A 25,827-nucleotide genomic window follows, 5' to 3' on the forward strand; every position below is an offset into this window, starting at 1 on the left:
TTCTATTCATTGCTTTATTTATGAATGCAAATATCATTTATTTTAATTTAAAGGTTTAATAAAAGATGAATATGTATTAGCATTTTACTGCAAGGACCAGTATAATATAGTTATGCTCCTCTAAATAGGAGGTCATTAGGTATCATCACATTTAATCCATAAAGCGCACTTATCATAATTTGGTGGGATTTTACGTGTGCCATATACAGCAATGTTCTTTTTTTGTTGTTTTATTTCAGGGGTCGGGAACCTTTTTGACGAAGAGAGCCACAAACAATTCACATTTTCAAATGTTATTCCTTGTGAGCCATACTACGAATTTAAAAGTCAAAATACATACATGTAAACGAGTTCCTTTTCAATTTTTGGGGGGTAATTTCACTACTTTTAAAGTGGAAAAAACTGAATATTTTTTAAAAGATTCTTATGCTGTTGCTAATCAATGACAGAGTGCATTCCAGAAGAGTCTACTGCAAAAAAATGAAGATTAAAGCAAAAAAAATGAAGATTAAAGCAGTTCTAAATGTAATATCTCAGTTCTGTCAACAGCGAATTCCATATTTTAGCTCACAGGTTAGCAAAGAGCCAGATGCACCCATCAAAAGAGCCACGTGTGGCTCCCGAGCCATAGTTTCCCTACCCCAGTTTTATTTGGTGCACATTTTCTTTTGTCTTATTCACTTAAAGAACAAGAAGAAGCAACTCTTTTGCAACTTTGTCTCTACTAGGTGCAAAAAAAAAAGAGGTGAGGGTAAGTTAAAAAGTAGGAGGGGTCATTCATTTTAATTTAAAGGTTTAATAAAAGATGAATATGTATGTATTAGCACTTTACTGCATGGACCAGTATAATATAGTTATGTGCCTCTAAATAGGAGGTCATTAGGTATCATCACATTTAATCCATAAAGTGCACTTATTTTCATAATTTGGGGGGATTTTACGTGTGCCATTTACAGCAATGGTATTTTTTTTGTTTTAGTTGGTGCACATTTCACTTTTCTTTTGTCTTATTCACTTAAAGAACAAGAAGAAGCAACTCTTTTGCAATTTTGTCTCTGCTAGGTGCAAAAAAAAGAGTTAAAAAGTAGGAGGGGTCATTCATTTTAATTTAAAGGTTTAATAAAAGATGAATATGTATTAGCATTTTACTGCATGGACCAGTATAATATAGTTATGCTCCTCTAAATAGGAGGTCATTAGGTATCATCACATTTAATCCATAAAGTGCACTTATTTTCATAATTTGGGGGGATTTTACGTGTGCCATATACAGCAATTGTATTTTTTTTTGTTTTATTTGGTGCACATTTCACTTTTCTTTTGTCTTATTCACTTAAAGAACAAGAAGAAGCAACTTTGTCTTTGCTAGGTGCAAAAAAAAAGAGAGGTGGGGGTAAGTTAAAAAGTAGGAGGGGTCATTTCCTGAGAGTGACTTACTTGGAGCCAGATGATGACTTTGCTCAAGGGAGGGAAGAAGAGGAGGAGGAGGCAGGACTGTAAATTGGACCCATTTGCAGGTCGGCCGCGCTCATTCGCTCAGTAGACGTGGACGCCAAAAGACCAAAAGACACTCTCTTTCTCTGTGGATTATTAAGAGCCTTTTTTTTTGGGGAGTCGACTTGTTTTTTGCTGTGGATGTATTCCCTGTGAAGGATTGTAACGAGAGGATTATTAAAGGTAAATTGAGGTTGTAAAATGGGGTGGGAATTTTTTTTTAGGGTAAAAGTGCATATTATAGACGCATAATACGTACAGATTAGTTGGGGATTTGATCGTTGAACCCCCCCGTTGGGCTCCATATGGTGGCCCACCATGCACACCGCTGGAGGTGAGGCGCACCCGGCTGGGGGGGGAGAGAAGATCCGCGCAGCTGGGGGGATCACCTCCAAAGTTTTGGAAGTCATCCACTGGTGGGATTCTTGTTTTCTCCACTTTGGAATTCCATTGCAGCTTGTTTTGTTTCCTGTGGAATGTGGAATTAATTAAAGGAGGAAAAAAAGCATTATTGCAAGAAGAATGGACTGTGGAGAAATGGAATGTTTGATTTGTTTTTTTGTTTGCAGAAGCTTGGAGTTTTTTTGGGGGGAATATGGATGAAGTTTCGGAAGTTTGATTGGGAAACGAGTGGAAGCAACATGAGAGATTTTACGCATTTTTATGCATTTGGGGGTGAAAAAAGAAGGGATTTTTTTACAAAGCTGGATGTGGTGAAAAATAATATATTCGTATGCAAACGCGCCACTGATATATTTTGCTAGAAAAAAGTTAAAACATTATTTTAAGCTAAAAAAACTAAATGCATTTGATTTTCGGGTTAAACTAGAAGATATCATCCAAAAAAATGAGTGAACTCCATTGAGCAATCCCATTTACAAACATTTTGTTTCCCTTTAAAATGACTTAAAAAGATATATCCACTCAAAAAACTTACATTTAGAGGAATAAAATCACATCCAGTAAATGTGAATATATAGGTATTATGATATATCAAAGAATTGGCATTTTTAAAAACTAGGAATAATTAAAGTTTTAATGGGAGGGCAAAGAAAAGTATGCTTAAAAGAAGTGGACTGTGGCTCTCTCTAGTGGGAATTCTGTGCATGACAAGAGTAGATCATTGAAAACAATTGCTGATTAAGTTTTAAAAAAAACATGAGGTAAACGCATTATTAAATTATAAGCATAAAGAGTAAAAAACACTTAACATCCATAAGTATAAGTGCTGATTTTTTTCATAAAGTCATATTCTGGGATTTAATACAGCTTGAAATCATGCTGTTTTTTAACCCAAAAATATTTTTTCAAGCTATTTTTTAGGTTGAGGTGGAAAAAAAGTCATACTCCTGGTTTTGAAAAGCTAAGGAGTAGAAAATAGAATGTTTTCAAAAGTAAGGGTAAGTTAAAAAAAATACATTTTAGTTGAAACATCTGAAAAATTGGGCCCAAAATTGACAAATCAGCAGATCATGTAAGAAAAACCTTTAATTTTAATCTCAGGACGTAAGAAAACCGAGCAGGCATGATTTAAGAGTCATCATAAATATTATTTTTTCAATATGGAGCTCAATTAAAAGTCAGTTGTTGCATAAAAAACAAGATAAGATACCAACTTTTATAGTTACTACAATGTTTTCTGCAATATTCTAAACAGTGCGAGTGGGAAAAACATGCAAAATCAAATGTAAACCCAAAGTTTTTCCATCTAATCTGTTTTGGCATAAAAAAATTGTCTTAAAGCAAACGCTCAAAGTATAGCACCCCCGGCACACTGGCTCTATCTTGCGGTAGGCCAAAGAATTGCCTAATTATTTCAGTCGAATGTAGTCAAAAAAAGCAGAACTTTTTATCAACTTTTTGTTTTAAATTTACTACCATTTATGAAGCACATAACTTGTATATAAAAATATTAGTACTGTTATTTTTTTCCGATTCCAGGTGTTTTTAAACATTAAGAAACTTAAAATTAAATTAAAAATCATGTTTAGATAATGAATCTTTTAATATGCTCTTTTGTTTTTAGACCATTAACACGTTTTTTTGCATAATACAAGTCTAGAACTTTAAAAAGTAAGACCCATAAAAGTAGTTTTAATGTTGTTAATGAAGTTTTTGAGACTCGGCGGCGGAATATTTTACAATCCAAACAGATTTTGATACACAAGGTGGATTTTAAGCATTTTTTCTGTCTTTCCAGGTCAGAACATCCATAAAAATGGATGGTTCAAGACTATTCCATGTGTTTTTTGGGTCCATCTTGGTCCTGGTTGTCACAGGTTTGTCCCAGTTTGTCCATGATTCAAACCATTAGTGCTTTGTGGACTCCAAACTAAAGAACCATGTCCGTCCATTTTACAGTCAAGTGTCAACTGCCACCGACGATTGTGTCCGACAACACGGAATTCGTCCTTAGGGCGGACTCCGTGTTCAACGTCAGCTGCACGGGGACCGGCGCGGTGGTCTGGGCCGAGCCGCTGCCCCAAAACACGTTTGTCTTCCCCGGCTACATGACGTCCACGCTTTTCATCTACAACGCTACTGCGGCTAACACGGGCTACTACGTTTGCGTGGACGAGAATTTGGTGGCAAATCCAGAAAGTGATCCAGAAGTGGAACATGAGGCAGAGATTTACGTTTTTGTTCCAGGTGCCTTTTTTTTATCTTACTTTCTCTTATTTGGTTTTGATACTGTGCATATTTATTTTAAGTATGTTTAGCATGTCGGCATCACAGCTCTGGGGTCCTGGGTTTAAAAAAAATCCAGGTCACGTCCACCTGTGTGGAGTTTGCATGTTCTCCCCGGGCCTGCGTGGGTTTTCACCGGGTACTCCGGTTTCCTCCCACATTCCAAAAACATGCATGGTAGGCTGATTGGACACTCTAAATTGCCCCTAGCTAGGAGTGATTGGTTGTCTGTTTGCCTCTTTGTGCCCTGCGATTGGCTGGCCACCCATTCAGGGTGTCCTCAGCCTCTGGCCTGGAGTCAGCTGGGATACGCTCCAGCACCCCCGCGACCCTATTGAGGATAAAGCGGTTCAAAAAACGAGATTTGATGTTTACTTAGACATCCTGATTATTATACAATAATATATATATATATATATATATATATTTATATATATATATATATATATATATATATATATATATATATACAGATACACGTATACATATATATATACATATATATATATATACATATATATACATATATATATATATATATATATATATATATAAACATTTACATACATATATACACACATATAGCATATATATATATATATATATATATATATATATATATATATATACATATATATATTATTGTATAATAATCAGGATGTCTAAGTAAACATCAAATCTCGTTTTTTGGTGCTGAATATTAAATTGTCATTTTTTTGCAATGTGGAGAATGAAATGTATTTCATTATATGTATATATATATATATTACTTATTATTATTTTTTTATTAAATACATTGCAAGAAAATGACAATTTAATATTTCAGATATTTTTAAATGGCATATTGATAATTATTCTCTTGGTGACATCAGACAGGTGTCAATATATTTTACCTTTTTCAGGCATTATGAACTCTTATTTGAACATGTATGTGATAGAATGTTACGTAACGGTAAATTTTCCTGTTTTGTACCCCCAAGATCCCAAAGTCCCTTTTGTCCCCGAGACCGCCGACAATCTGGTGGTCCGCATGGACGCCATGGGAGTGTCCATTTCTTGTCGGGTGTCTGACCCCCACTCCCACGTCACCCTACGAAGCGTCCCCAGCGGAAAAAACATGTTTGCTTACTACGACGCCAAGCTTGGTTTCTTCGGGAGCCTCTCCCCGGGCCAGTACCAGTGTGAGACCACCGTTGAGGGCAAAGTGTTCACCAGCTCCATCTACACTGTCCAAAGCGACGGTACGTGAGTGCCAAAGATTTGAGGGTTTATCTTCACTAGTGTAGAAAACATATGCACCAATTAGATTAGATTAGATAACTATATCCATCTCGTATTCGGGAAATTTCATTGTCACAGTAGCAAGAGGGTGAGAATACAGACACAGCAAAAGTCATTTTAGACATTCAGGCATAAATAGGTAATAAATAAGTTAATAAATAAACAAATATCTAAATAAATAAGCGTGTTGCTGAAATATATAAATATATAAATATATATATATATATATATATATATATATATATATATATATATATATATATAGATAGATATAGATATAGATATATAGATATATACATATGTATATATATACATATATATATGATAAAATACCTCATTACATTTATTTTCACAGCCCAATAGCCATTTTTTCCACATTATAAAGCATTTATTGCAATATACACTGTAAATCATACATATATATACATATATACACATATATACACATATATACACATATATATACATATATATACATATATACACATATATATACATATATACACATATATATACATATATACACATATATATATATACATATATACACATATATATATATACATATATACACATATATATACATATATATACATATAGATACATAGATACATATATATACATATAGATACATATATATACATATATAGATATATACATATACATATATATATGTATATGTATATATATATATGTATATATATATATATGTATCTATGCATATATACACATATACATACATATATATAAATATACATATACATACATATGTCAAAATGTCAATTGAAATTGGATTCAAACAATTATCAATTAGCAAATATGTTTAAGCAAGCTACAGTGTACAATTTATATTCACTGAAAAACAAGTGTATAGAACATTTAGAGTTTATTTAGATTTTTCCCAAGCCAAATAACAACTTTTAAAAATGTACATGTCAAACTTGATTGTCGTTCTGAATGAAATACTGACTGAAAATGAGCCGTTATTGTTCCAATAGAACATGATTCACTTTTCACATAAGCGTCATGGGTGTACATCTTAGGACACGTCCCAAAAGGAAAACTGCCAACACTCGGCCAATGTACTGTATTTAAAATGAGAGCCCTGCTAGTTGATCTCACTGCTTGAGAGCCATAAAATTAGGTCATTATTTCAACAGGGGAAATGACCTCACGGCCCTGTTTTTAGTCCGTCGGTGCACATGTCAGTGCAGTGAAAAATGAGTTTATTTGATCAAGTGGTTAGATGATGCTTTAACGCCACTGGTCTTGTGGCTCTTCCAGTTCCAGCGGTGGAAGACTTTGACGTGGAAGTGAAAGTCAGCACGGAGGCTGTGAAGGTGGGGCAGCCCCTCAACATCACCTGCGTGGCCCCAGCTGGCGACTTCTTTGAGCAATCGTGGCTCCACCGCAAAACACAGGCGAGAGGCCTTTTATTTTGATTTTATTTTCTTCCTCCAAAACTCTTCGGGCTTTGCCCCTTGTCCCTTTTGTGCTCTATTTCCCTTTAAAACCGCCGGTCAGACGGCCTGTGCGTTGTTGTCGTCCCCTGGAGCGCGGAGTCTCAAATTAGCTGAGTGCTGGTTTTGGCGATGCTTTTAGCGACCTCAAAGCAAACGCCTCAGGAAAAAAACTGAAGCCGACTGACGGCCGGTTCTCGGGTGTTTGCGATGAAGAGTTTGGGCCGGACTATTCAAGCGCAAAGTCCAAATGGCCTGCGAGATGGAAGAAGTTCAAAGCGTTGTAAATCCTTTGACCGTCCACTTCCCTTCAGACTTGGAGGGCAGATCTTGTCTTGCACATGACCAGCAGACTCGGCGTTATTCCTATGCAGACCTAGTTTAATCTCAACAACACATTGTAGGATCATGAGCTCGGGGGTTCCCCTGAGCTCTTTTCCAGTGAGTTGGACTCTTGACTTCAGGATTTGGCCTACGTCGTCATTCATCTCTCATCCCTCTATCAAGTGTTTTAACCATTAAGCGCCGCTGTAAGTTTCAGTCCATTGAATAACTTCGCTCATTCCCCGTTTCTGTTTTTTTCAGGCTGTCGATGCAGTTCAAACAAAAGAAAATTTTCCTGACAAGGTCTTTTACACGCTTGCTATCCAACAAGCCAGACTTCAGGATGGCGGCCCTTACGAGTGTTTGGTCTCACACCAACTCAGCGGAAAGGTCAGAGTGAGCACCAAGGCTGTCACCGTCTTCGGTAAGACCCTTTTTATTACGCGGAAGTGGTTTTCTTCGAGGAAACTGCGGAGGTCTATCTCTGCTTTCAACATCAGACTCTTCCTATACGCTATGGCTTCAGCAGATGTGTGCCAGACCCTCTTCTCCGCCACACTTCCTGCCCAGCCACCTCTGAATGCTCCCCTTTTTAAAAAGCGCTTTTCCCACTTTGTGCAGAGGAGAGTTCCTTTGTGGCCCTCGATCACAGCGGGATCCTAGATACCGAGTTTGTCAGCCTTCTGGAGGAGACCGAGTTCACCATCCTAATTGACGCATCCCCCTCACCCAAAGTGACCTGGCAGAGAGACGGCAAAGACATTCCTGAAAGTTACTACATTCATACCAAAACGAGCCACCTCCAAGGCAACCGGTAGGAAAAGCCACATTTACAACCATTTCCAGCAAAAACGCAAAATTAGGCATGTTGCTGTTGTTTTAATTCCAGGTTTACACAACCTTGAACACAACAAAAACATACGAATCCTCCAATAGTTCAGTTCTCCGAGGTCTTGAGGTCTTATCCACACTTGTTTTTACCCCACTCGACTGCGGTCCACCCAAAATTTCATAGATGATCCAAATTGTTCTTCTCTGCTCGAAATGACTCTCTGTTAAGAGCGTAGTCAATCGTTGGCTCGACTCGTATAGTTTGGACCGCAATTAGGCCACGTAGAAGTTTGCTACGTGAAGACAATGACAATAGAAGCATTCAATTGAATTCTGTTAGCCGCAAACTTTGAACAAGTTAACTTGGTCTCAAGTAAAACTTGCCAATGTCTTTCTGGCAAACTGCTGCCCAAAAAGACTATGTTGTAATATACAGTATCTCTAAACAAGTTCTAAGGACTTCTGCACCAGACTATGTTGGCTTGATGTGCCGTGATCCCAAAGGCTTTTGGTTTCTTTGGTCCAGCCAAGCACTTAACCACCTGCAGAACTACATTGTTGATTTTACATGTTTTTTTGTCAGGCAGATCAAATAAACCACCTGAGCTTTAAGAGCTCTGGCTGGTGCATGTTGTAATTTTTGGACAGAGCCAAGCTTTTTTTTTTTTTGACAGCACATCTGTTTTTAGGTTTTGCGCTGATCTGAAATAACCACCACCTGGATGTACTGTAAATATAAAGATCACAGAAATTTTAATTCAATCCCATGAACACCCAGAGACACGCATTCAAGCTGTTGTACACCCAGGAAATATGTTTTCTGGACATTGTCATGGCTGACAATTGATATTGTTACAGGTACCAGAGTATTCTGACAGTTCGGCAGCCTCTGGAAAAAGATAGTGGAATGTATACTATCACGGCCGTGAGTAGCCCGAGCGCAGCCCAGTTCTCGTTCATGCTCAAAGTCAAAGGTAATAGCTTTCATCTTAACCTTCGATTAAGAATGAAAACCTGAAAAAAACATGAAATCACAGTTGATACCACGACCTGGAATCAACATTTTTTATCTCCATTTTCCTTCAGCTTCCACTGCCTTGACCTTTCCCCCATCCTCTGGCCCGGTGCTACTACCTCAGAAGGAGGAGATAGTGGTGGCGCTTCACACGCCCTTCTCTCTAACATGTCGTGGCGAAGCAAGGCTAGCCTGGGACATACCACTCGATGCGCCGGAGCAGACGCGGGAGGACAACGGCGGTCTGTTTGTCACCACCATCACGGTGGAGAGAGCCATGGCCATGCACACCGGCTTTTATACGTGCTTGTATAGCCAAAATGCCACTGAGGAAATGGCAGAGAGTAGCATCTACGTCTATGTGCCAGGTCCGTACCGCTTATTATCGTCACATTGCCCAGCCTGTTCCTTAGCGGTGCGACTAACCTCCAACTGATCTGATTTAGATCCCGATGTTCCTTTTGTACCATCGCCGGTGCCCTTTGGCAATCACGTTCTTTCTGACCACGAAGAGATGGAGATTCAGTGTCGGGTATCGGATCCCGAAGCTAACGTCACCCTGCTTAACGTGGACACCAGACAGCCTGTCCAGAGTGTCTATGATAGCAAGAGAGGCGCCCTAGGTGTTTTCACTGCTGGAACCTATGTCTGCAAGGCTGTCATAAATGGAGAAGTCCATTACAGCGAGGAGTACATCGTCCACGGTTGGTATGGTACGTATCTGCCAGGTGTAAGGAACAAATCCGCCCTTTGGCCGTAGCTAAACTTTCCCGATCCAATTTTTCGCCAGGTGGTGGTGCGATGCACGTGGAATTGACTGCCAAACGGACCGCTTTGCTGGTCGGTGACCCCTTAACAGTCACCTGTTTGGCTCGCGGGTCGGAAATCTTGGAGGATCACTGGAAATACCCCGGAAAAGTGGTGAGCGGCGTAAAGTTAAAGTCGAGGCATCGAATATCACAGGAGATCTGAAGTGCGTAATTTCCCCTTGGCAGGCTAACCGTGCCACGAAAACAGTCCACGAGAATAAGCGGGATCAGGAGATACTTTACACCCTCACCATCTCACAAGCCTCAGCCAAAGACAGCGGCATCTACGCCTGCTCCATCACTGATGTAATCAGTAACGAGAGCCAGACGAAACAACTTGCCATCACAGTTTATGGTATTGACACAATTAGAGATACATTTCCACGAGGTATTGCGATACGCTTGTAAAAACATCTCATTAACTGTGGCTCTCTGCTCTGGAACAGAACATGAGTTTCTGTTCCTGCGGCCAGAGTTTGGCAGCCAGGAATCCGCAGAACTGGATGAAGTCCGTGAATTCAAGGCTGATATTGAGTCGTTCCCTAACGTCCGAGTCACCTGGTTTAAGGACGGTCTTCTACTGAGTGACGTCACTGCAGAGATTTCAACAAGTCTGCGTCAGCTTAGCGAAACTAGGTGAGAAACACCCACAAAATCCATTAATCCATATGGCTGAAGCTCAATGTAACATTTCCACACTGTGGGCTGTAACTACACTTAAGGGTGAACCTCAGCATATGGTTTTGTTTCTTCGTATAGCTACTCCAGCGTCCTCAAACTCATACGCGCAAAAGAGGAAGACAGTGGGAACTACACCATGTGGGTGGAAAATGGAAACCTCACACAGAGCGTCAGCTTTAACCTTAAAGTCAAAGGTCAGCGAGAGGAATGCTCAAAACCCTCTTAGTGCGATTTTTAATGTTATCACTTTCGTGCACTGGCAGACCTTTAGCTGCGTTATCTCACATACTTGTGCGACCATGTGACTCTTCCAGTGCCTGCAGTCATTATAGACCTGATGGACATCCACCACGGTTCAGCCTCGGGTCAGTCTGTGGTGTGTATCGCTGGGGGGCAGCCCATCCCGGAAGTAGAGTGGTTCATCTGTAAAAATATTAAACAGTAAGCCTCGATCTCTTTGGAATTCAACTCTGAAATCATTTGCAATGTTTCACAATCCCATCCCTTGTTCAGCTGTGCCAACGACTCATCCTACTGGGTACCGATCCCCGGCAACTCCACGGACGTTGAGGTGGAGTCGCGCATGGACGAGGACAACAACCTAGAGAGCCAAGTGCTTTTTGGCCACCTGGAGAACACGTTAGCGGTACGCTGCTTGGCCCGCAATGAAATGGCCGCCGTCAGCCGGGAAGTGAAGCTTGTGGCGAACGGTAAGGACACCATTGCCACCACACCACACTCCTGATGATATCTAATCCCTCCCACTTTTCATTTGATGGGCTAGAGAATTCTACCCATGTGGTCCTTCCAATTAAGCATTTTACATGTTACATCAATACTCATACGTCATCAGAAAAAGCACTTTACGCCCACCTGTCTTCCTAAACAGGCCCTCACCGCGAACTGACTGTAGCTGCCGCCGTGCTGGTCCTGCTGGTCATTGTCATTATCTCACTCATTGTCTTGGTTGTTATCTGGAAACAGGTACTACATTCATCCGTTCATTCATCGCCATATGTTCACGCAAACATTCCCTAGTTTCCAGCTCTCCACATCAAATTCCGTGTCCCGTGATAGGCTAACAAGCGTCAATGTGTTTATAGAAACCTCGCTACGAGATCCGCTGGAGGGTGATCGAGTCTGTGAGTCCTGATGGCCACGAGTACATCTATGTGGACCCTATGCAGTTGCCCTATGATTCCAGATGGGAGTTCCCGCGAGACAGGCTGGTGCTGGGTGAGTTAAGTGTCTGTGAGACACAAGAAAATTTCATAGAAATTTTACTCTTAAGACGTCCTCACAAATGAAAAATGGAGTCAGCCAGTACTCCAGGTAGACTTACTAATAGTTTACATGCGTAAAGTTTGTTTCTCCAGATTACCTGAACAGAAAAGGCCTTTTCCACATTTTGTAGCTTGATAGTTGATCTTGTGTCTTCAATCTCCAGGTCGCATCCTAGGTTCCGGAGCCTTTGGGAAGGTTGTAGAGGGTACGGCTTACGGCCTCAGTCGCTCGCAACCTGTCATGAAAGTGGCGGTTAAGATGCTAAAACGTAAGTCAGCCTAGTTTCTATCAAAAACCTAATGTTGCATTTTAAGAAATAGAAGGAATGAAGTTTTTCAGAAGCTGATAAAGTTTCTTTTTGCAGCTACAGCCCGATCAAGCGAGAAGCAAGCGCTGATGTCAGAACTGAAGATCATGACTCATCTTGGACCTCATCTCAACATTGTTAATCTCCTGGGAGCATGCACCAAGTCAGGTAAGAACCTCGAGATTAGGTTTTATTTTTAACACTCAAGTGTCTTTCTTGGTTTGAGTGGAATCTTAACAGGAAAACGGGAAATTTGATGCCTGTAGTCATGACCATGCCGGTTTCTGATAAGATTACACCATAGGTGCAACTCTTTATCTACCATTTCCTTTCTAGGCCCAATCTACATTATCACTGAATACTGCTTCTACGGTGATCTGGTCAATTATCTGCACAAGAATAGAGAGAACTTCCTGAGCCTGAGTCCGGAGAAACAGAAGAAAGATTTGGACATCTTTGGAATCAACCCAGCAGACGAGAGCAGCAGAAGGTAGCGCATTGTCAGGTTACTGGGCTGTAATTTATTTATCAGAAGTGAGTCAGATTCTCGAAAAGCCACATAACATTGATTTGTTCCATTTCCATATAGACGTGCACACACTTTCCCTCAAAGCACTGATCAGAAATTCTATCTCCATTCTCCCCTGTGGTTTAAGGAGATTGTCTGGCGTCTCCACCAAATCAAATCGCAGACCTGAACTGGTCTCAGCTTTCAACCTAACTTCATTGCGACAGAGCAACAGTATAGCTGTCAATCGTAACGTGGCCAGTCGGCAGCCATCTTTCCTGTCTGAGGTTCCTTGTGTTGATGGATGACTCAGAGTCACCGCTCCTTGCCGTAACCACAGCGCTTTCTAAATGTGGCGCCCGCGCTAGCCTCCATTGCGGCCTTCGCTAAATTCAAGCCGCAGGCGCATGCCAACTTCAAGGAATGGTTTTCGCGCCAGAAGAGTGAAAGAGACAAATGAATTACTACACTAAAGTGTAAACAGGAACAACAAAACCATTGAATAACTAAAGTCAGAGCAGCTGGTTAAGTGAGTGAAAGGCTACGTGTCTCAAAATCTGGGATGTGAAACTGGAAACGGTAAAATTAGTATCGGTGAAAAAAATCTTTAATAAAATAAAGTCAGATTACCAAAAATTTACTTACTTGCAGTGAATCCTTGCATCATCTTTCTAGCTTTGGGAAATTAACATATCTTATTTGTTGTTTTTTTATCTGTTCTTCACAAAAAAAACTGAAAAAGGTTTTTGGAGTGACTCACTATTTAGGACTAGGTTGAAGTCCAGCGTTCCAGTCATTGGGAAATAATGGATTAATGATATTTTCGACATGTTGTTCTTATAGGATTCTAACCAAGAAAATCATGTATATTTAAACAGAAATGAACTATATATTTATTCTGTCTTCGCCCTGTGATTGACTTGTCTAGTCCAGGATGTAGTCTGCCTTTAATGTCAAGTCAGCAGCGCTAGACTCCATCTTCTTACTATCCTATTTAGGATAAAGTGGATGAATGACTGTAGCGTACGTACTAAATACGGATAAATACAGTTCTTTGTGACGTCTGGGTATAAACTTTGCACTGAATCTCCAATGTCGGAAATACCCAGCCCATTTTCTGGAATGCAGCAATAGATTATGGTCAACACAGGCTGGTATACTTGGACTTGACACTTTGGTCCCTTGCCTTCACCCACAGCTATGTGATCCTGTCCTTTGAGAGCAAAGGCGACTACATGGACATGAAGCAGGCGGACACTACACAGCAATACGTTCCCATGCTGGAGATGCCCAACACCTCCAAATACTCCGACATCCAGCGCTCGGACTACGACCACCCGCCCTCCCAGAAAGGTCTGAACGGTGAATTTGTTTCGTCCTGTAGTTCATTTCTGTCTCCTGTTGTCAGTCCACGTTTGCTTGGTTTGCTAGTCCAGGGGTACACCCTTGTCGGAATTTAGGATGGGTAAAGCCCTGTAATTACACGGAGGAGAGAGGATAATTGCAGCACTTGCGTATTATTGCCCAGTTTCTCCCTGCCATTAACCAAAGCCAGGTCAGGACAACCAGCGCTATATTTATTTTTGTGTTCTTGTCTCAACCAGAAACAGAAGCAGACAACCTTCTGTCGGAGGACATGGACGATGGTCTAAGCACGACGGACCTGCTAAGCTTCACCTACCAGGTGGCCAAGGGCATGGAGTTTCTGGCTTCCAAAAACGTGAGTGTAAACCACAGAAAATAACTTCCTCGTAAGAAGAAATCTCCTGACACATAAAGATTGTTGACGATTGCCAAGCGAGTCAGGTCAGCGTTGTCTGATAAGCACTCACGAGCTACAAACTCCCTCAAAAGCAAAGTTGAAAGCTGAATATAGTACCAGCACAGCCAGTCTAGAATTACCAAGCCAGTCTCCCAGCTTCATAGTTATTATCCTTAAATAAAATAAGTGGTCACATCCATCCACCCCACTGGCATGTTTATACAAGGATCATGCTTGTGTGAAGCAATATGTATTATCATTAAACACAAGCTTGGTTTTAATGCAGAAATAGAAATCCTGGGAAGCAAAGGAACGAAGAAAAGACCGCTAATTTGGTTGTTCTTTTTCACAGTGCGTACACCGCGACCTTGCAGCCAGGAACGTTCTCCTTTCTCAGGGCAAAATTGTGAAGATCTGCGACTTTGGACTGGCCAGAGACATCATGCATGACAACAACTACGTGTCCAAAGGCAGCGTAAGTCCGCTTGATTTTAGCCTGTTTCTTCTCATAGTCTTCCCTCATAAAATGGTATTTTTCTCCTTTAGACCTTCTTGCCTGTCAAGTGGATGGCACCGGAGAGCATCTTTGACAATATGTACACCACTTTGAGCGATGTCTGGTCTTACGGGATCCTCCTGTGGGAGATATTCTCCTTAGGTGAGCTATAGTCTGTAAAAATTAAAAATATACACTACTCCAGTTGCGGCTAGGATCTGACCCTCATTTTTTCTTTTCGCAAAGGTGGGACACCATATCCCGGCATGGTGGTGGACTCTAGCTTCTACAACAAAATCAAGAGTGGCTACAGGATGTCCAAGCCAGAGCAAGCGCCGCATGACGTGTAAATAAAGAACACAATGCTTCCATCTTTGAATATTGATTCTCAACACTGTAATTACTGGCTCACCTGACACATCACCTGTTGATTTGTATTTTTTGTAGCTACGAACTGATGATGAAGTGTTGGGACAGCGAGCCGGAAAAGAGGCCGTCCTTCTTAGGTCTGAGTGGCACTGTCTCATCTCTGTTGCCCAACAGCTACAAGAGAGTGAGTACCCCTTTGCGACCTTTAAGGCTTCCAATGACGCTTCTGCGAGCTCCTTTTGATTTTTTTACCTTTGTCTTTCGACCTATCCACTCTCCTCAAGCCCTATTTTCAGGCTTTAAGTGTGCACACCTTTGTTTTTAAAGTTTGTTGCTAAGCACTAGTCCAAGGCTAAATGATCAACACATCAACAACCTGTAAAAACAGAGTTTATGGTTCATGTAAAGTCGTTGTCAAAACAATCCTGCACATCTAATGTACCTTTTAGCGGCATTGAAATTGGTGCCTTCTATGGGGACTGTTGCAACTGCATGGTTGCATTCTCAAGATTGGACTTTTCTAAGAAGACCATTTAATAATGTTGCTATTTGCGGAATACATAGGCTGTATTCACTCGTATATATTGCAAGAAAATTAATACATTGCTATATTTGGTCCCCTTTTGTGTGAAAACGCCCCCTAAATCGTCTCCAAACATACCATTTTCCCAGTGAAACAGTCCCTTCAATTTCCTTAACGTACATGTGATTACAGTGAAAAAAACCACCATTTGGTGGGTCTCACTTTGGTTGCCTCCCCCAACTCCTGTTCTTGCCACAACCACCCAAAGCCTTAATTACCTCGTTAAAGCCCACACCACACATGCTGCATCAAAACGGTCTACTTCTCAGACTTTTACGAGGGGTACAGAGGGGAACTGTGGTGGGGAAACCCGTGTTTTCCCATCTCGATTCACAGTTTAGGTGGCGCCATCTATCTGTGATGGTATATTCCTGCCATCAATTCTACAATATTTTGGAATTTGGAGGAAAAAAGTGCCTATAAATTGCTGCCTGTCTGTCTCTACTCGTTGCTTTTGAATAACTTAGTACGTTTCCTTTGTACTCTCAGCATTATGAGAGGGTCAACAGCGATTTCCTGAAGAGCGACCACCCTGCCGTGACACGGGTTTGCCTGGATGGCGACGACGCCTACATCGGCATTGCTTACAAGAACCAAGGCAAGCTGAAGGACCGAGAGAGTGGCTTCGACGAGCAGCGACTTAGCTCCGACAGTGGCTACATCATCCCCCTGCCTGACCTGGACCCAATGTCCGACGATGAATTTGGAAAACGGAACAGGCACAGGTACTGCAATGGACCATTATAGGACAGGGAAAGGGGTTAGCCTAGGCCAAATTTTGTGAGGTAAAAGATAAAGTCTAATGTTTTTATAAAGAATTAATTTGGATTGTAGTAAAATCTTTAGTCGCATAACTAAGAAATCTACCATATTTTGCTGTTTAATATACCCCCCCCCATTTAATATACCCGGGTATATTAAACGGCAGGGGTATATTAAATGGCGCACAAACGGGAAGGTACGATCCACTATGCACTCTTTATGCCGTGACGGGGTGCATCAACGTTTTGCAGACTAAAACTACTTACTGCTCAGGTTAAAACTACTTACTGCTGAATAAAGTCTGACTTGGAATTTTATTGAACTTAAGTATCTATAATAATGCCCCAATGAACAACATACAAATCTTGCCAAAAAAGCTGAGTTTCCATTTAATATACCCGGGTATATTAAACGGCATGGATATATTAAATGGCGCACAAACGGGAGGCTCAAAAAAGCAAAAATCATTTAATATACCCGGGTATATTAAACAGCAAAATATGGTAATAAGATTGTAAAAAGCACGATTTTAGGATAAAATGGCAAATTTGGAATTTTAATTACTCAGCATAAATGTTTTCGATCAATTTTAATTGTGTGATCATTGAACAAAAATGTGAACTTTCAAATTTCTTCTTCCTTTTTTTCAATGCATTCTTAGAACTACAGTGAAACCCCTGCCACATAAAACAAAGCTGTATTTCCACACCAAAAATGCAATTAAGCTATGAAAGTCCATCCAAATGGATTAGATGTCAAAGGCCGTGATTGAGTTTTAAGCATGCCAACTCTCGCATTCATACTTTGAAATATAAATTCTGCAATTTTTGTTGCAGTTCGCAAACATCCGAGGAAAGCGCCATTGAGACGGGCTCTAGCAGTTCCACATTCCCCAAGCGCGAGGGCGAAACCCTGGAGGATATCACACTTCTGGATGAAATGTGTCTGGACTGTCACGATCTAGGGGAGGACAGCTTCCTGTGATGTCACCATGGAAGGGAGATGAGGGGGAGGGTTTGGGGGTTACAGACTACAAAGGAGCAACGAATAACCAAATACTCCAGATGTTTCGCCTCCCCCCATGGAGTAAAAACCACTCAGACTTTACTTCTCTTTGGACTCTGCCCCCTGTTGGGCTGGAGGAGTGAGTGATAAGGAAAACAAGTTTCTCAACTGAAGAGCTTGATTGATTGGGGATTCTTTTTATAACAAGGGAAGGATACGCAGCTTTAACCAAACCGCCCCTCAGGACACGGCAAACCACTATGTCCACAGTCCAAGACCACCCCATTTCATCTATACATACTATTGGACCTGATGCTGGCACAATCAGTCTCAATACAAGAGCACAAAAATCTGCGCGTTGCTATAAAGTGACCACATGAGGGCTGAATACACGTTTATTTTTTTACGTCATACGCCATTATGTACACATGTATTATTTGTGAATATCGAGTAGATGGTGAGCGAGAATGGAGAATGCATTGGACCATTTGGAACAAAGTGAAGAATCTTTGGAGGAGTGTGATTGTACTGTAAATAGCACCAGAGTTGTTTTTTTTATATATATATAAAGAGAGAATAAATGGGAAATCATATTTTAACGCAAGCACATACAGTATTAAGCCTCCTGGACAGCATTTATCCAAATAAATAGAGTGAACCCTGTCATTGGATGTTGTAAGCCCCCAGCTGCACCACTGCCTGTTTTCTGTCTGTGATGTTTTTGGCAATCAAATGTTGCACTTTCTATTGTTTTATATTTGTAACCAATTGCCCCTTCCCCTCAAAGCTAATGGTACGCTGTTTGTGTCCTAATTATAAAAGCTAATTACCAAAATTTGATGGTTTACTACTTGTATCGTTGTACATTCAGATGATTTACAGTGTATATTGCAATAAATGCTTTATAATGTGGAAAAACATGGCTACTGGGTTATGAAAATAAATGTAATGAGGTATTTTATCAAAGTATATATATATATATATATATTGCTGCCTGTCTCTACTCGTTTTATCTGTTCTTCACAAAAAAACTGAAAAAACTTTATGACATATACATATACATAGACATATATATATACACATATACATATATACATATATATGTGTATATGTATATATGTGTATGTATATATATATATATATATGTGTGTGTGTATATATGTATGTATATATATATATGTATGTATATATATATGTGTATGTATATATATATGTATGTGTATATATATATATATATATTTTTTTTTTTTATAAGGCGACCCGGCGGCTGAGTGGTTAGCGTGTCGGCCTCACAGAGGGGGACCTGGGTTCAAATCCAGGTCGGTCAACCTGTGTAGAGTTTGCATGTTCTCCCCGGGCCTGCGTGGGTTTTCTCCGGGTACTCCGATTTCCTCCCACATTCCAAAGACATGCATGGTAGGCTGATTGGACACTAAATTGCCCCTAGGTATGATTGTGGGCGTGAATGGTTGTTTGTGTCCTTGTGCCCTACGATTGGCTGGCCACCAATTCGGGGTGTCCCCCGGCTCTGGCCCGAAGTCAGCTGGGATCGGCTCTCACAGATCGAAGTCATTGACCCCATATTTAATTTTATTGTTAGTCAACCCAAAGTTTCAGTCTCATTGCTTGAACAAAAAAGTCCAGTCACTTCATTTTAAAGTACCTGTTCATTGGAATTTAGGTTAACAACGTAAATCAATGCTTCCGGTAGTTAGTCTTTAGTGTCTGACCACTCGCCAGTGTTTAGAAGTCAATCTTCTTTGCTGCACCATGCTCTTCAAATCTTCAATTTTAAGTACGGTTGTTCCCTAATATGAATCCACAAGAGGGTGATAGAGACCAGCACATGGAGGAGTAACAAGCGCAGTTCATGGACTGAACCACAGCAATTGAAGCTTTGGCACTAATCTTGAGTCTTCGTTGAGTGGACGATTGGTCCCACTACTCTTAAAATGTCGGTCATTTTGAAGGTCTTTTTGGGGTCCTAATTTAAACTCTAAAAGCATTGCTGGTGTTTACCTTAAAATTCACTAATCAAGTTCTAAGCCCGGCCTAAAGTCATTTTTATACCTCTGAGATTAATTCAGTTCAACCACTTTTTCTTTATACATCAGTCAAAATTCCGTGGTACTCATACTTTTTTATTGTTTTTTTTTCATTGTTTGTTCATCGTGTGTTCCCTCTGGGAAAATGAGCTGCTGGTAAGAGCAAAACAAAAAACATCCATCGCTTCAAAGCAAATGGCAACTCAAAGGAACAACTGTATAGTTGGAGCCCTAGGACAAGCACAATTTGTAGCATGCTATGTCTTTTGACAAACACACATTTGGAGTTCATTGGGTTCATGGCACAACAGGTTGCTTGAGAAATCGTAAATAATAGAAAAATATAGGGTAAATGGTAACCCGGTGGCATTGAACTCAACTCGGCTTTACAAATAAAAACTGATGGTATGGTGAACCATTCTTAAATATAAACCACTTCTAACGCCAACCCCAGTTCAAGTATACTTGCAAAGTAAAAAGTAAAGGACTGAGACGACGTCACAAGGCATCTCCTTCGAAGTTGTAAGCAGCTATGTTGAAAGATGTTTTTCCTTTTTTAATTACATATTACTAATAATGATTTAAAAGGTTTGAATCATTATTCCAACACTTAACAAAGACCGTTGCTCATATTTTAAAACAACCGCATACTTTTGCCCTCAGCACATCTGCATAAATTAATATTAAAAAAAAACGGGAAAAAAATTGACACACCATGGACAAATATGGGGGTACTACAACCCTGTAAGCAATTGAAACTTGAATCTTATGACAAAGACAAAGTTGGTGTTTACACTTTTATGGGAATGTTTCTACAAATAATTGTAAAAATGGGTACCATGAGTGCCGACAATTTAGAACTCAATGACAAGATAGAGCCAGCGGGTCCATTGCTAACTTCTTGTGAATTATAACAAGAACTTTTCAATAAGATCAGGCTGACCCAGTGATTTCAAAAGGTCAGGTCAAGCTACTTAATTTTGGTTTACAATGTGTTTGTTGGATTTTTTTCCATGAAAAAAAAATTAAAGGTTTTCAAAGTACTATCTGACGATCACTAATACAACAGGCGACCCCTCACCCGTATTTTATTACCTTGTTTTGGTAGGTCAGCTCAAAAACAACCAGGTTTTTAATTTGATAGTGCTACACACCGTGTAAGGGCTTGTCCCTCCATCTTAGCTCTCCCTTTCAACTGCGAAGTCATCAGGTTTCGACTCCCTTAGGCATTTGCTTAGCAGTTCATCAGTTGATGCCATTTTCTTAATGTATTCTTGGATTTTTGACGGTTCGTCCTGAATTGTGGTTTTGATCTTTGCAAGACCTCTACCTCCTTCTTGATGCTTAGTCTACAATCTCAAGGAAGAACCCTCCATAAATAGTGAGGAACTGGATTTTTGTGTGCAAGACATTTGATCTGTTATTTAAGTAGAGTTTGTATTTGACTACATTCATTTTTAAAAGCACTAAGGTAACTTAAAGCAAAGTATTTGGATACATCACAGATGTCAAAGTGGCGGCCCGGGGGCCAAATCTGGCCCGCCGCATCATTTTGTGCGGCCCGTGTAAGTAAATCATGAGTGCCAACTTTCTGTTTTAGGATCAAATTCAAATGAAGATTATAAATGTATATTATATTTCCTGATTTTCCCCTTTTTAAATCAATAATTGCAATTTTTTAATCCATTTTTTTTTCATTTGGTGTTTTTAGGTCAAAAAGCATTTTGTAAAAATAAATATCTAAAAATATTTTCGGTTTTCCACTTTAATATTGAATATAATTTTTTTTAAAAGTGTCCATTTGAAATGAAAAACAAATGATTAGATGTTTTCCCTTACTAAGAAAAAAAGTTCAAATAAACAGTTTTATATCTATTAAAAAACTGAATATTTAGGGCTTTTGATCTAGTTCTTATAATCCATTTTTTTTTAATCTAAATATTATATCTAAAATGGTCCGGACCAAATGAAATCGAGTTGATGTTATTGCGGCCCGCGAACCAACCCGAGTTTGACACCCTTGGGATACATCTAGGAGTATTTGGATTATTTAGTTTTATTCATGGGAAATATTATGGTAGATTGAGAGTACAGTCATACCTTGAGATACGAGTTTAATGAGATATGAGCTCGTATGTCAATTTACTCGTATCTCAAATCAAATTTTCCCATAGAAATGAACTAAATACAAATTAATTTGTTCCCACCTTCTGAAAAAAACACCAAAAAACAGGATATTACAATGGAAAAAAAATATTTGTATTGGTTGTAATTCACCATCTGCTAACAGAGCAACAAATAACTAGTGGTTATGATGTTTAATAATAAAATGAGACATTATTCAATACAACGCAGTGTTCGCGGATGGGAGAGAAAGACTTGACGGATGCGCTTGTAACGTAACATAAACGTGAAATCTAACTTAGTAAATGAACTTAGATTCCTATACACACCCTTAAAAAAAGCCAGTTCGGTCACGCGTACACTACTCATGTTTGTCGATTATTTCATGCGTAATATTGATTGTCATCATAGGCAATGTTCCCTTTAATTTTTTGTTTGTCTGGGCAGAAAGACAACCTCCCTGAGCACACTGAGTACCAGTGTGAGCAACATCATCCATAATTTCTCGCTATGGGCACACACCAGTATCACACCTGCCATAAGCAGGTGCATGTATACTACACATAAATCATTTAGTAATAATAAAATGTAATGATAAATATCTATGAATGGGTGGCCCGGCGGATGAGTGGTCCGCGTGTCGGCCTCACAGCTCTGGGGTCCTGGGTTCAAATCCAGGTTGGTAAAGTGATAAAGTGGATAAAGCGGTTCAGAAAATGAATGAAAAAATATCTATGATTAAAACATGTTCATAAATGCCATTAGAATATGCACAAATCCGACTTAAATTTGACCTTATTTTACACATCTGTCCTTCTCACTTCTCATTCTCGTTCAAATGACTTTTCTGCTGAACGTGTCACTTGAGATAGTCAAGTTTCCATTTATATGCAATATTTTTCCATGATTTTGCTTTAATTTATTTAATAAGGGATAGCACATATTAATGAACATATTTATATTCATGAACATTAATATATATATATATATATATATATATATATATATATATATATATATATGTAAGATTGTAGCCGAGGGCTAATTTCCATTTATAGTCCATTGTTTAGGTTGAAGACAAACGATCACACACACTAGACACACACACACGCACGCACACACGCACACAACCACACTCACGGCAGATTTAGACAGTTCTCACCTGATTTCGCCGCTTGTTCTTCTATTTGCACAGTAAAGTAAAAAGGAATGTATTAAGAAATATTAAAATGTAATTAAAAAAAGATAGAAGGGCTGTAAAACACAAAAAATATAAGAGCGGACAGAGCTACTGCCACTGGCTGCCGCATGAACGGCGCCATCATGAGGAAAGAGGAAAATGGGTTGAAGACAAACGAACACACATACTAGACACACACGCACGCACGCACACAACCCCAAAAAAAAATTGGATTTTATTTTGTGCGCTCCATATGATTTGCTGTGCGCGGAGAAGACGAGAGTAGTGCGCAATTGCGCACGCGCGCAACTTAGAGGGAACATTGATCATAGGCCTTTTCTTCGCACTACCCTTCATTGCACCGGCGTCCTTTAAATCCATTGTGTTTCCCTTAATTCTGCACTGACTAATGTAAAAAAAAGACGGAAAAAAATGCAACGAAGCTAAGACAATTTGGCCGGGAAAAGTGTTTCTACGCCATTTCCCCAATGCCTGTGCATAGAAAAGCAAACTTCGGTCACACAGCTTCAGGATCCGCTGCCCAAACAGTCAACCCGTTAGCTTCAAAAAGAGTATCAATGTGGAAAGACAAGAGGCTTCTTCAGCCAGGGCATGAAAACAAAGACCGCCATTATCGACTGCTCCATAACATTCAAGTTTATTTAGGAAATGATTTGGTTTCACCGCCGTGGATAGGTTTCTCGGTACTTGCTTCCTTTTGATGGTGCAATTCGCAATGGTACCCGGCGCCAGTCACACAGCAGTATTTCACTTGGCTGTTATTGTCCAGCTGAGGCCTTTTAGTATTCCATGTAAACATGACAGTATTTAGAATTGGCCCTATTCGTTCATCTTCCATGCTGCGTGGCCTTACAGGGGTGCTGGAGCCTTTCCCAGTTAACTGTCGGCAATCGGCGGAGAATTGAATTGAATTAAATTGAATGCTTTTATTGTCATTAGAGAAGTATTATGAGATGGAAAGCTTCACCACGAAGTCCACAAATAACAACAAAAACAGACAAATAAGTAATCAAAAAATACTAACAATGAATAATAAATAAGTAGTCAAAATAAGTTGGAAAGTGCACAAATGACAACGGATTACAATTGATGTCGTAAACAAGCTAATGACACTTTTGGGGGTGAATACAAACAAACAATTGACTTGAGTGAGTGTTAAGAATAAAGACTGACGATATAGACAGACACACCAGGTTGTTGTTAAAGCGATTGAGGGTGATTTAATTGCGTGTTGTTTTACTAGCTAAAGTGATGTGGAATTTGATTTTGATATATTTGGCTGGCCGGGTGAGTGAAGGGTAATTGGATTTGCGATCTCCTCGGGACTGTTTGATATGAAACATCACTCCCGCATGAAATTTGACACTTTGTGACTAAAGGCTTGGGTGGGTGAGGGTGATTGGCCACGTGCCTTTGATTCAGGTTCTGTCTCCAAATTTCACAAATGCACTGCTTGGGTGTCGACATTAAAACAAAGTTGTTTGTAACAGATACTCTGGGAACACTATTGTACATTACCAGATTTTCATAAAGTGATTGTGCAATATATCGGCAAAAAAATATAATATTCAGAAGTGCTTTTTCACTTGGTTTAAAATATTGCATCAATGAGAATATATAGGCAACGTAGCATGAGTGTGCTACAGCCCACTACAGGCTGACTGCGCTCACATGCCCTCTATTAGCTATTATGCAACCTACCAACGCCAATTAGTCTACACCACAGGTGTCAAAGTGGCAGCCCGTGGGCCAAATCTGGCCCGCTGCTTCATTTTGTGCGGCCCAAGAAAGTGAATCATCAGTGTCAACTTTCTGTTTTAGGATCAAATTCAAATGAATATTATAGATGTATATTATATTTCCAGATTTTCTGCTTTTTCAATAATTGCAATTTTTAATCCAATCTTTTGTGTTCAAAAAGCATCTTGTAAAATCTAAATATATATATATATATATATATATATATATATATATATATATATATATATATATATATATATATATATATATATATATATAGTTCGCAGTCTAGCTTTGAATGCTCTGTTGACGCCAACATCTAACGGCAGGAGTTCTTTTGTAAATCCAGCCGGAATGACGGCGAGCGCCAAATATTGTAGCACAATTATTCTATGTTGGTCATCATTCTCAGTGAAAGTTTCAACTGTGGTCCAAGCTTTCAGGAAGGCAGAAAATACTGACTTGATTAATGACGACTTTGGTGAGATGCCCACCAGTTCAACATGAGTTATTATGCTATTGCTGTTTCACGAAAATACTAATACTTTAACCTCGGAGAAAATAAAAAACTTGTTTATTCAGGTTGGGAGTGAATGGAGTTGTCAGAAAGCTGATTTGTAATCTATTAATAAAGTTTGGCTGAACTATCTGACTGTTTTGTTGACATTCCCTTTAGCGCAGCACCATCTAGTGGGTGCGCCTTTAAATGCGATGCGTCGTGTGTGTGTCAAATACAGAAATAGCACTCGTTACTGACACTGCGCCTTTAAATGCGATGCGCCATATAGTCGTGAAAATATGGTGTGTATATATATTTATATATGATTGTGTATATTTTTTTCCAGCAACACGCTTATCTATTTATTTATTAACTTATTTATTACCTATTTATTTATGTCAAAAATGTCTTTTCCTGTGTCTGTATTCTCACCCTCTTGCTACTGTGGCAGTGAAATTTCCCGAATACGGGGATGAATAAAGTTATCTAAACTAGGCTAATCTGCGTGATTATGTTTAATCAAGAGGCTTGTTGATATTGTTTGACATTATTCTGGATA

General features: G+C 39.6%; 1 protein-coding gene and 2 long non-coding RNA genes across 4 annotated transcripts in view; 1 reads left to right on the top strand and 2 right to left on the bottom strand.

Moving 5' to 3' along the window:
- Positions 1-1,813, bottom strand: part of LOC144078604 (uncharacterized) — a 37,997-nt gene extending 36,184 nt beyond the window's left edge. For both annotated transcript variants that reach the window (XR_013301257.1, XR_013301258.1), the window contains exons 1-2: positions 1,754-1,813; positions 1,438-1,644 (exon numbers count right to left, since the gene is read on the bottom strand). This is a non-coding gene — a long non-coding RNA (uncharacterized LOC144078604). The remainder of the gene's footprint in view (positions 1-1,437; positions 1,645-1,753) is intronic.
- Positions 1,475-18,577, top strand: pdgfra (platelet-derived growth factor receptor, alpha polypeptide). The gene is made up of 29 exons (XM_077606815.1): positions 1,475-1,677; positions 3,695-3,773; positions 3,856-4,143; positions 5,163-5,423; positions 6,748-6,884; positions 7,509-7,671; positions 7,869-8,061; positions 8,937-9,052; positions 9,165-9,461; positions 9,540-9,806; positions 9,884-10,014; positions 10,089-10,257; positions 10,349-10,538; positions 10,662-10,777; positions 10,898-11,024; positions 11,097-11,293; positions 11,473-11,567; positions 11,687-11,819; positions 12,031-12,135; positions 12,232-12,342; positions 12,511-12,664; positions 13,881-14,035; positions 14,287-14,402; positions 14,797-14,919; positions 14,991-15,102; positions 15,187-15,286; positions 15,388-15,493; positions 16,382-16,617; positions 17,491-18,577. Exons 2-29 carry the CDS (start codon positions 3,713-3,715, stop codon positions 17,636-17,638), a joined length of 4,407 nt encoding a protein of 1,468 aa, XP_077462941.1. The 5' UTR covers positions 1,475-1,677; positions 3,695-3,712; the 3' UTR covers positions 17,639-18,577.
- LOC144078603 (uncharacterized) overlaps positions 10,875-25,827 on the bottom strand; it is a 42,590-nt gene continuing 27,637 nt past the window's right edge. The window contains exons 5-8 of the long non-coding RNA XR_013301256.1: positions 11,965-12,102; positions 11,691-11,832; positions 11,457-11,557; positions 10,875-11,006 (exon numbers count right to left, since the gene is read on the bottom strand). This is a non-coding gene — a long non-coding RNA (uncharacterized LOC144078603). The remainder of the gene's footprint in view (positions 11,007-11,456; positions 11,558-11,690; positions 11,833-11,964; positions 12,103-25,827) is intronic.

The sequence above is a fragment of the Stigmatopora argus genome, chromosome 8 (assembly GCF_051989625.1).
Source record: "Stigmatopora argus isolate UIUO_Sarg chromosome 8, RoL_Sarg_1.0, whole genome shotgun sequence".
NCBI lineage: Eukaryota > Metazoa > Chordata > Actinopteri > Syngnathiformes > Syngnathidae > Stigmatopora > Stigmatopora argus.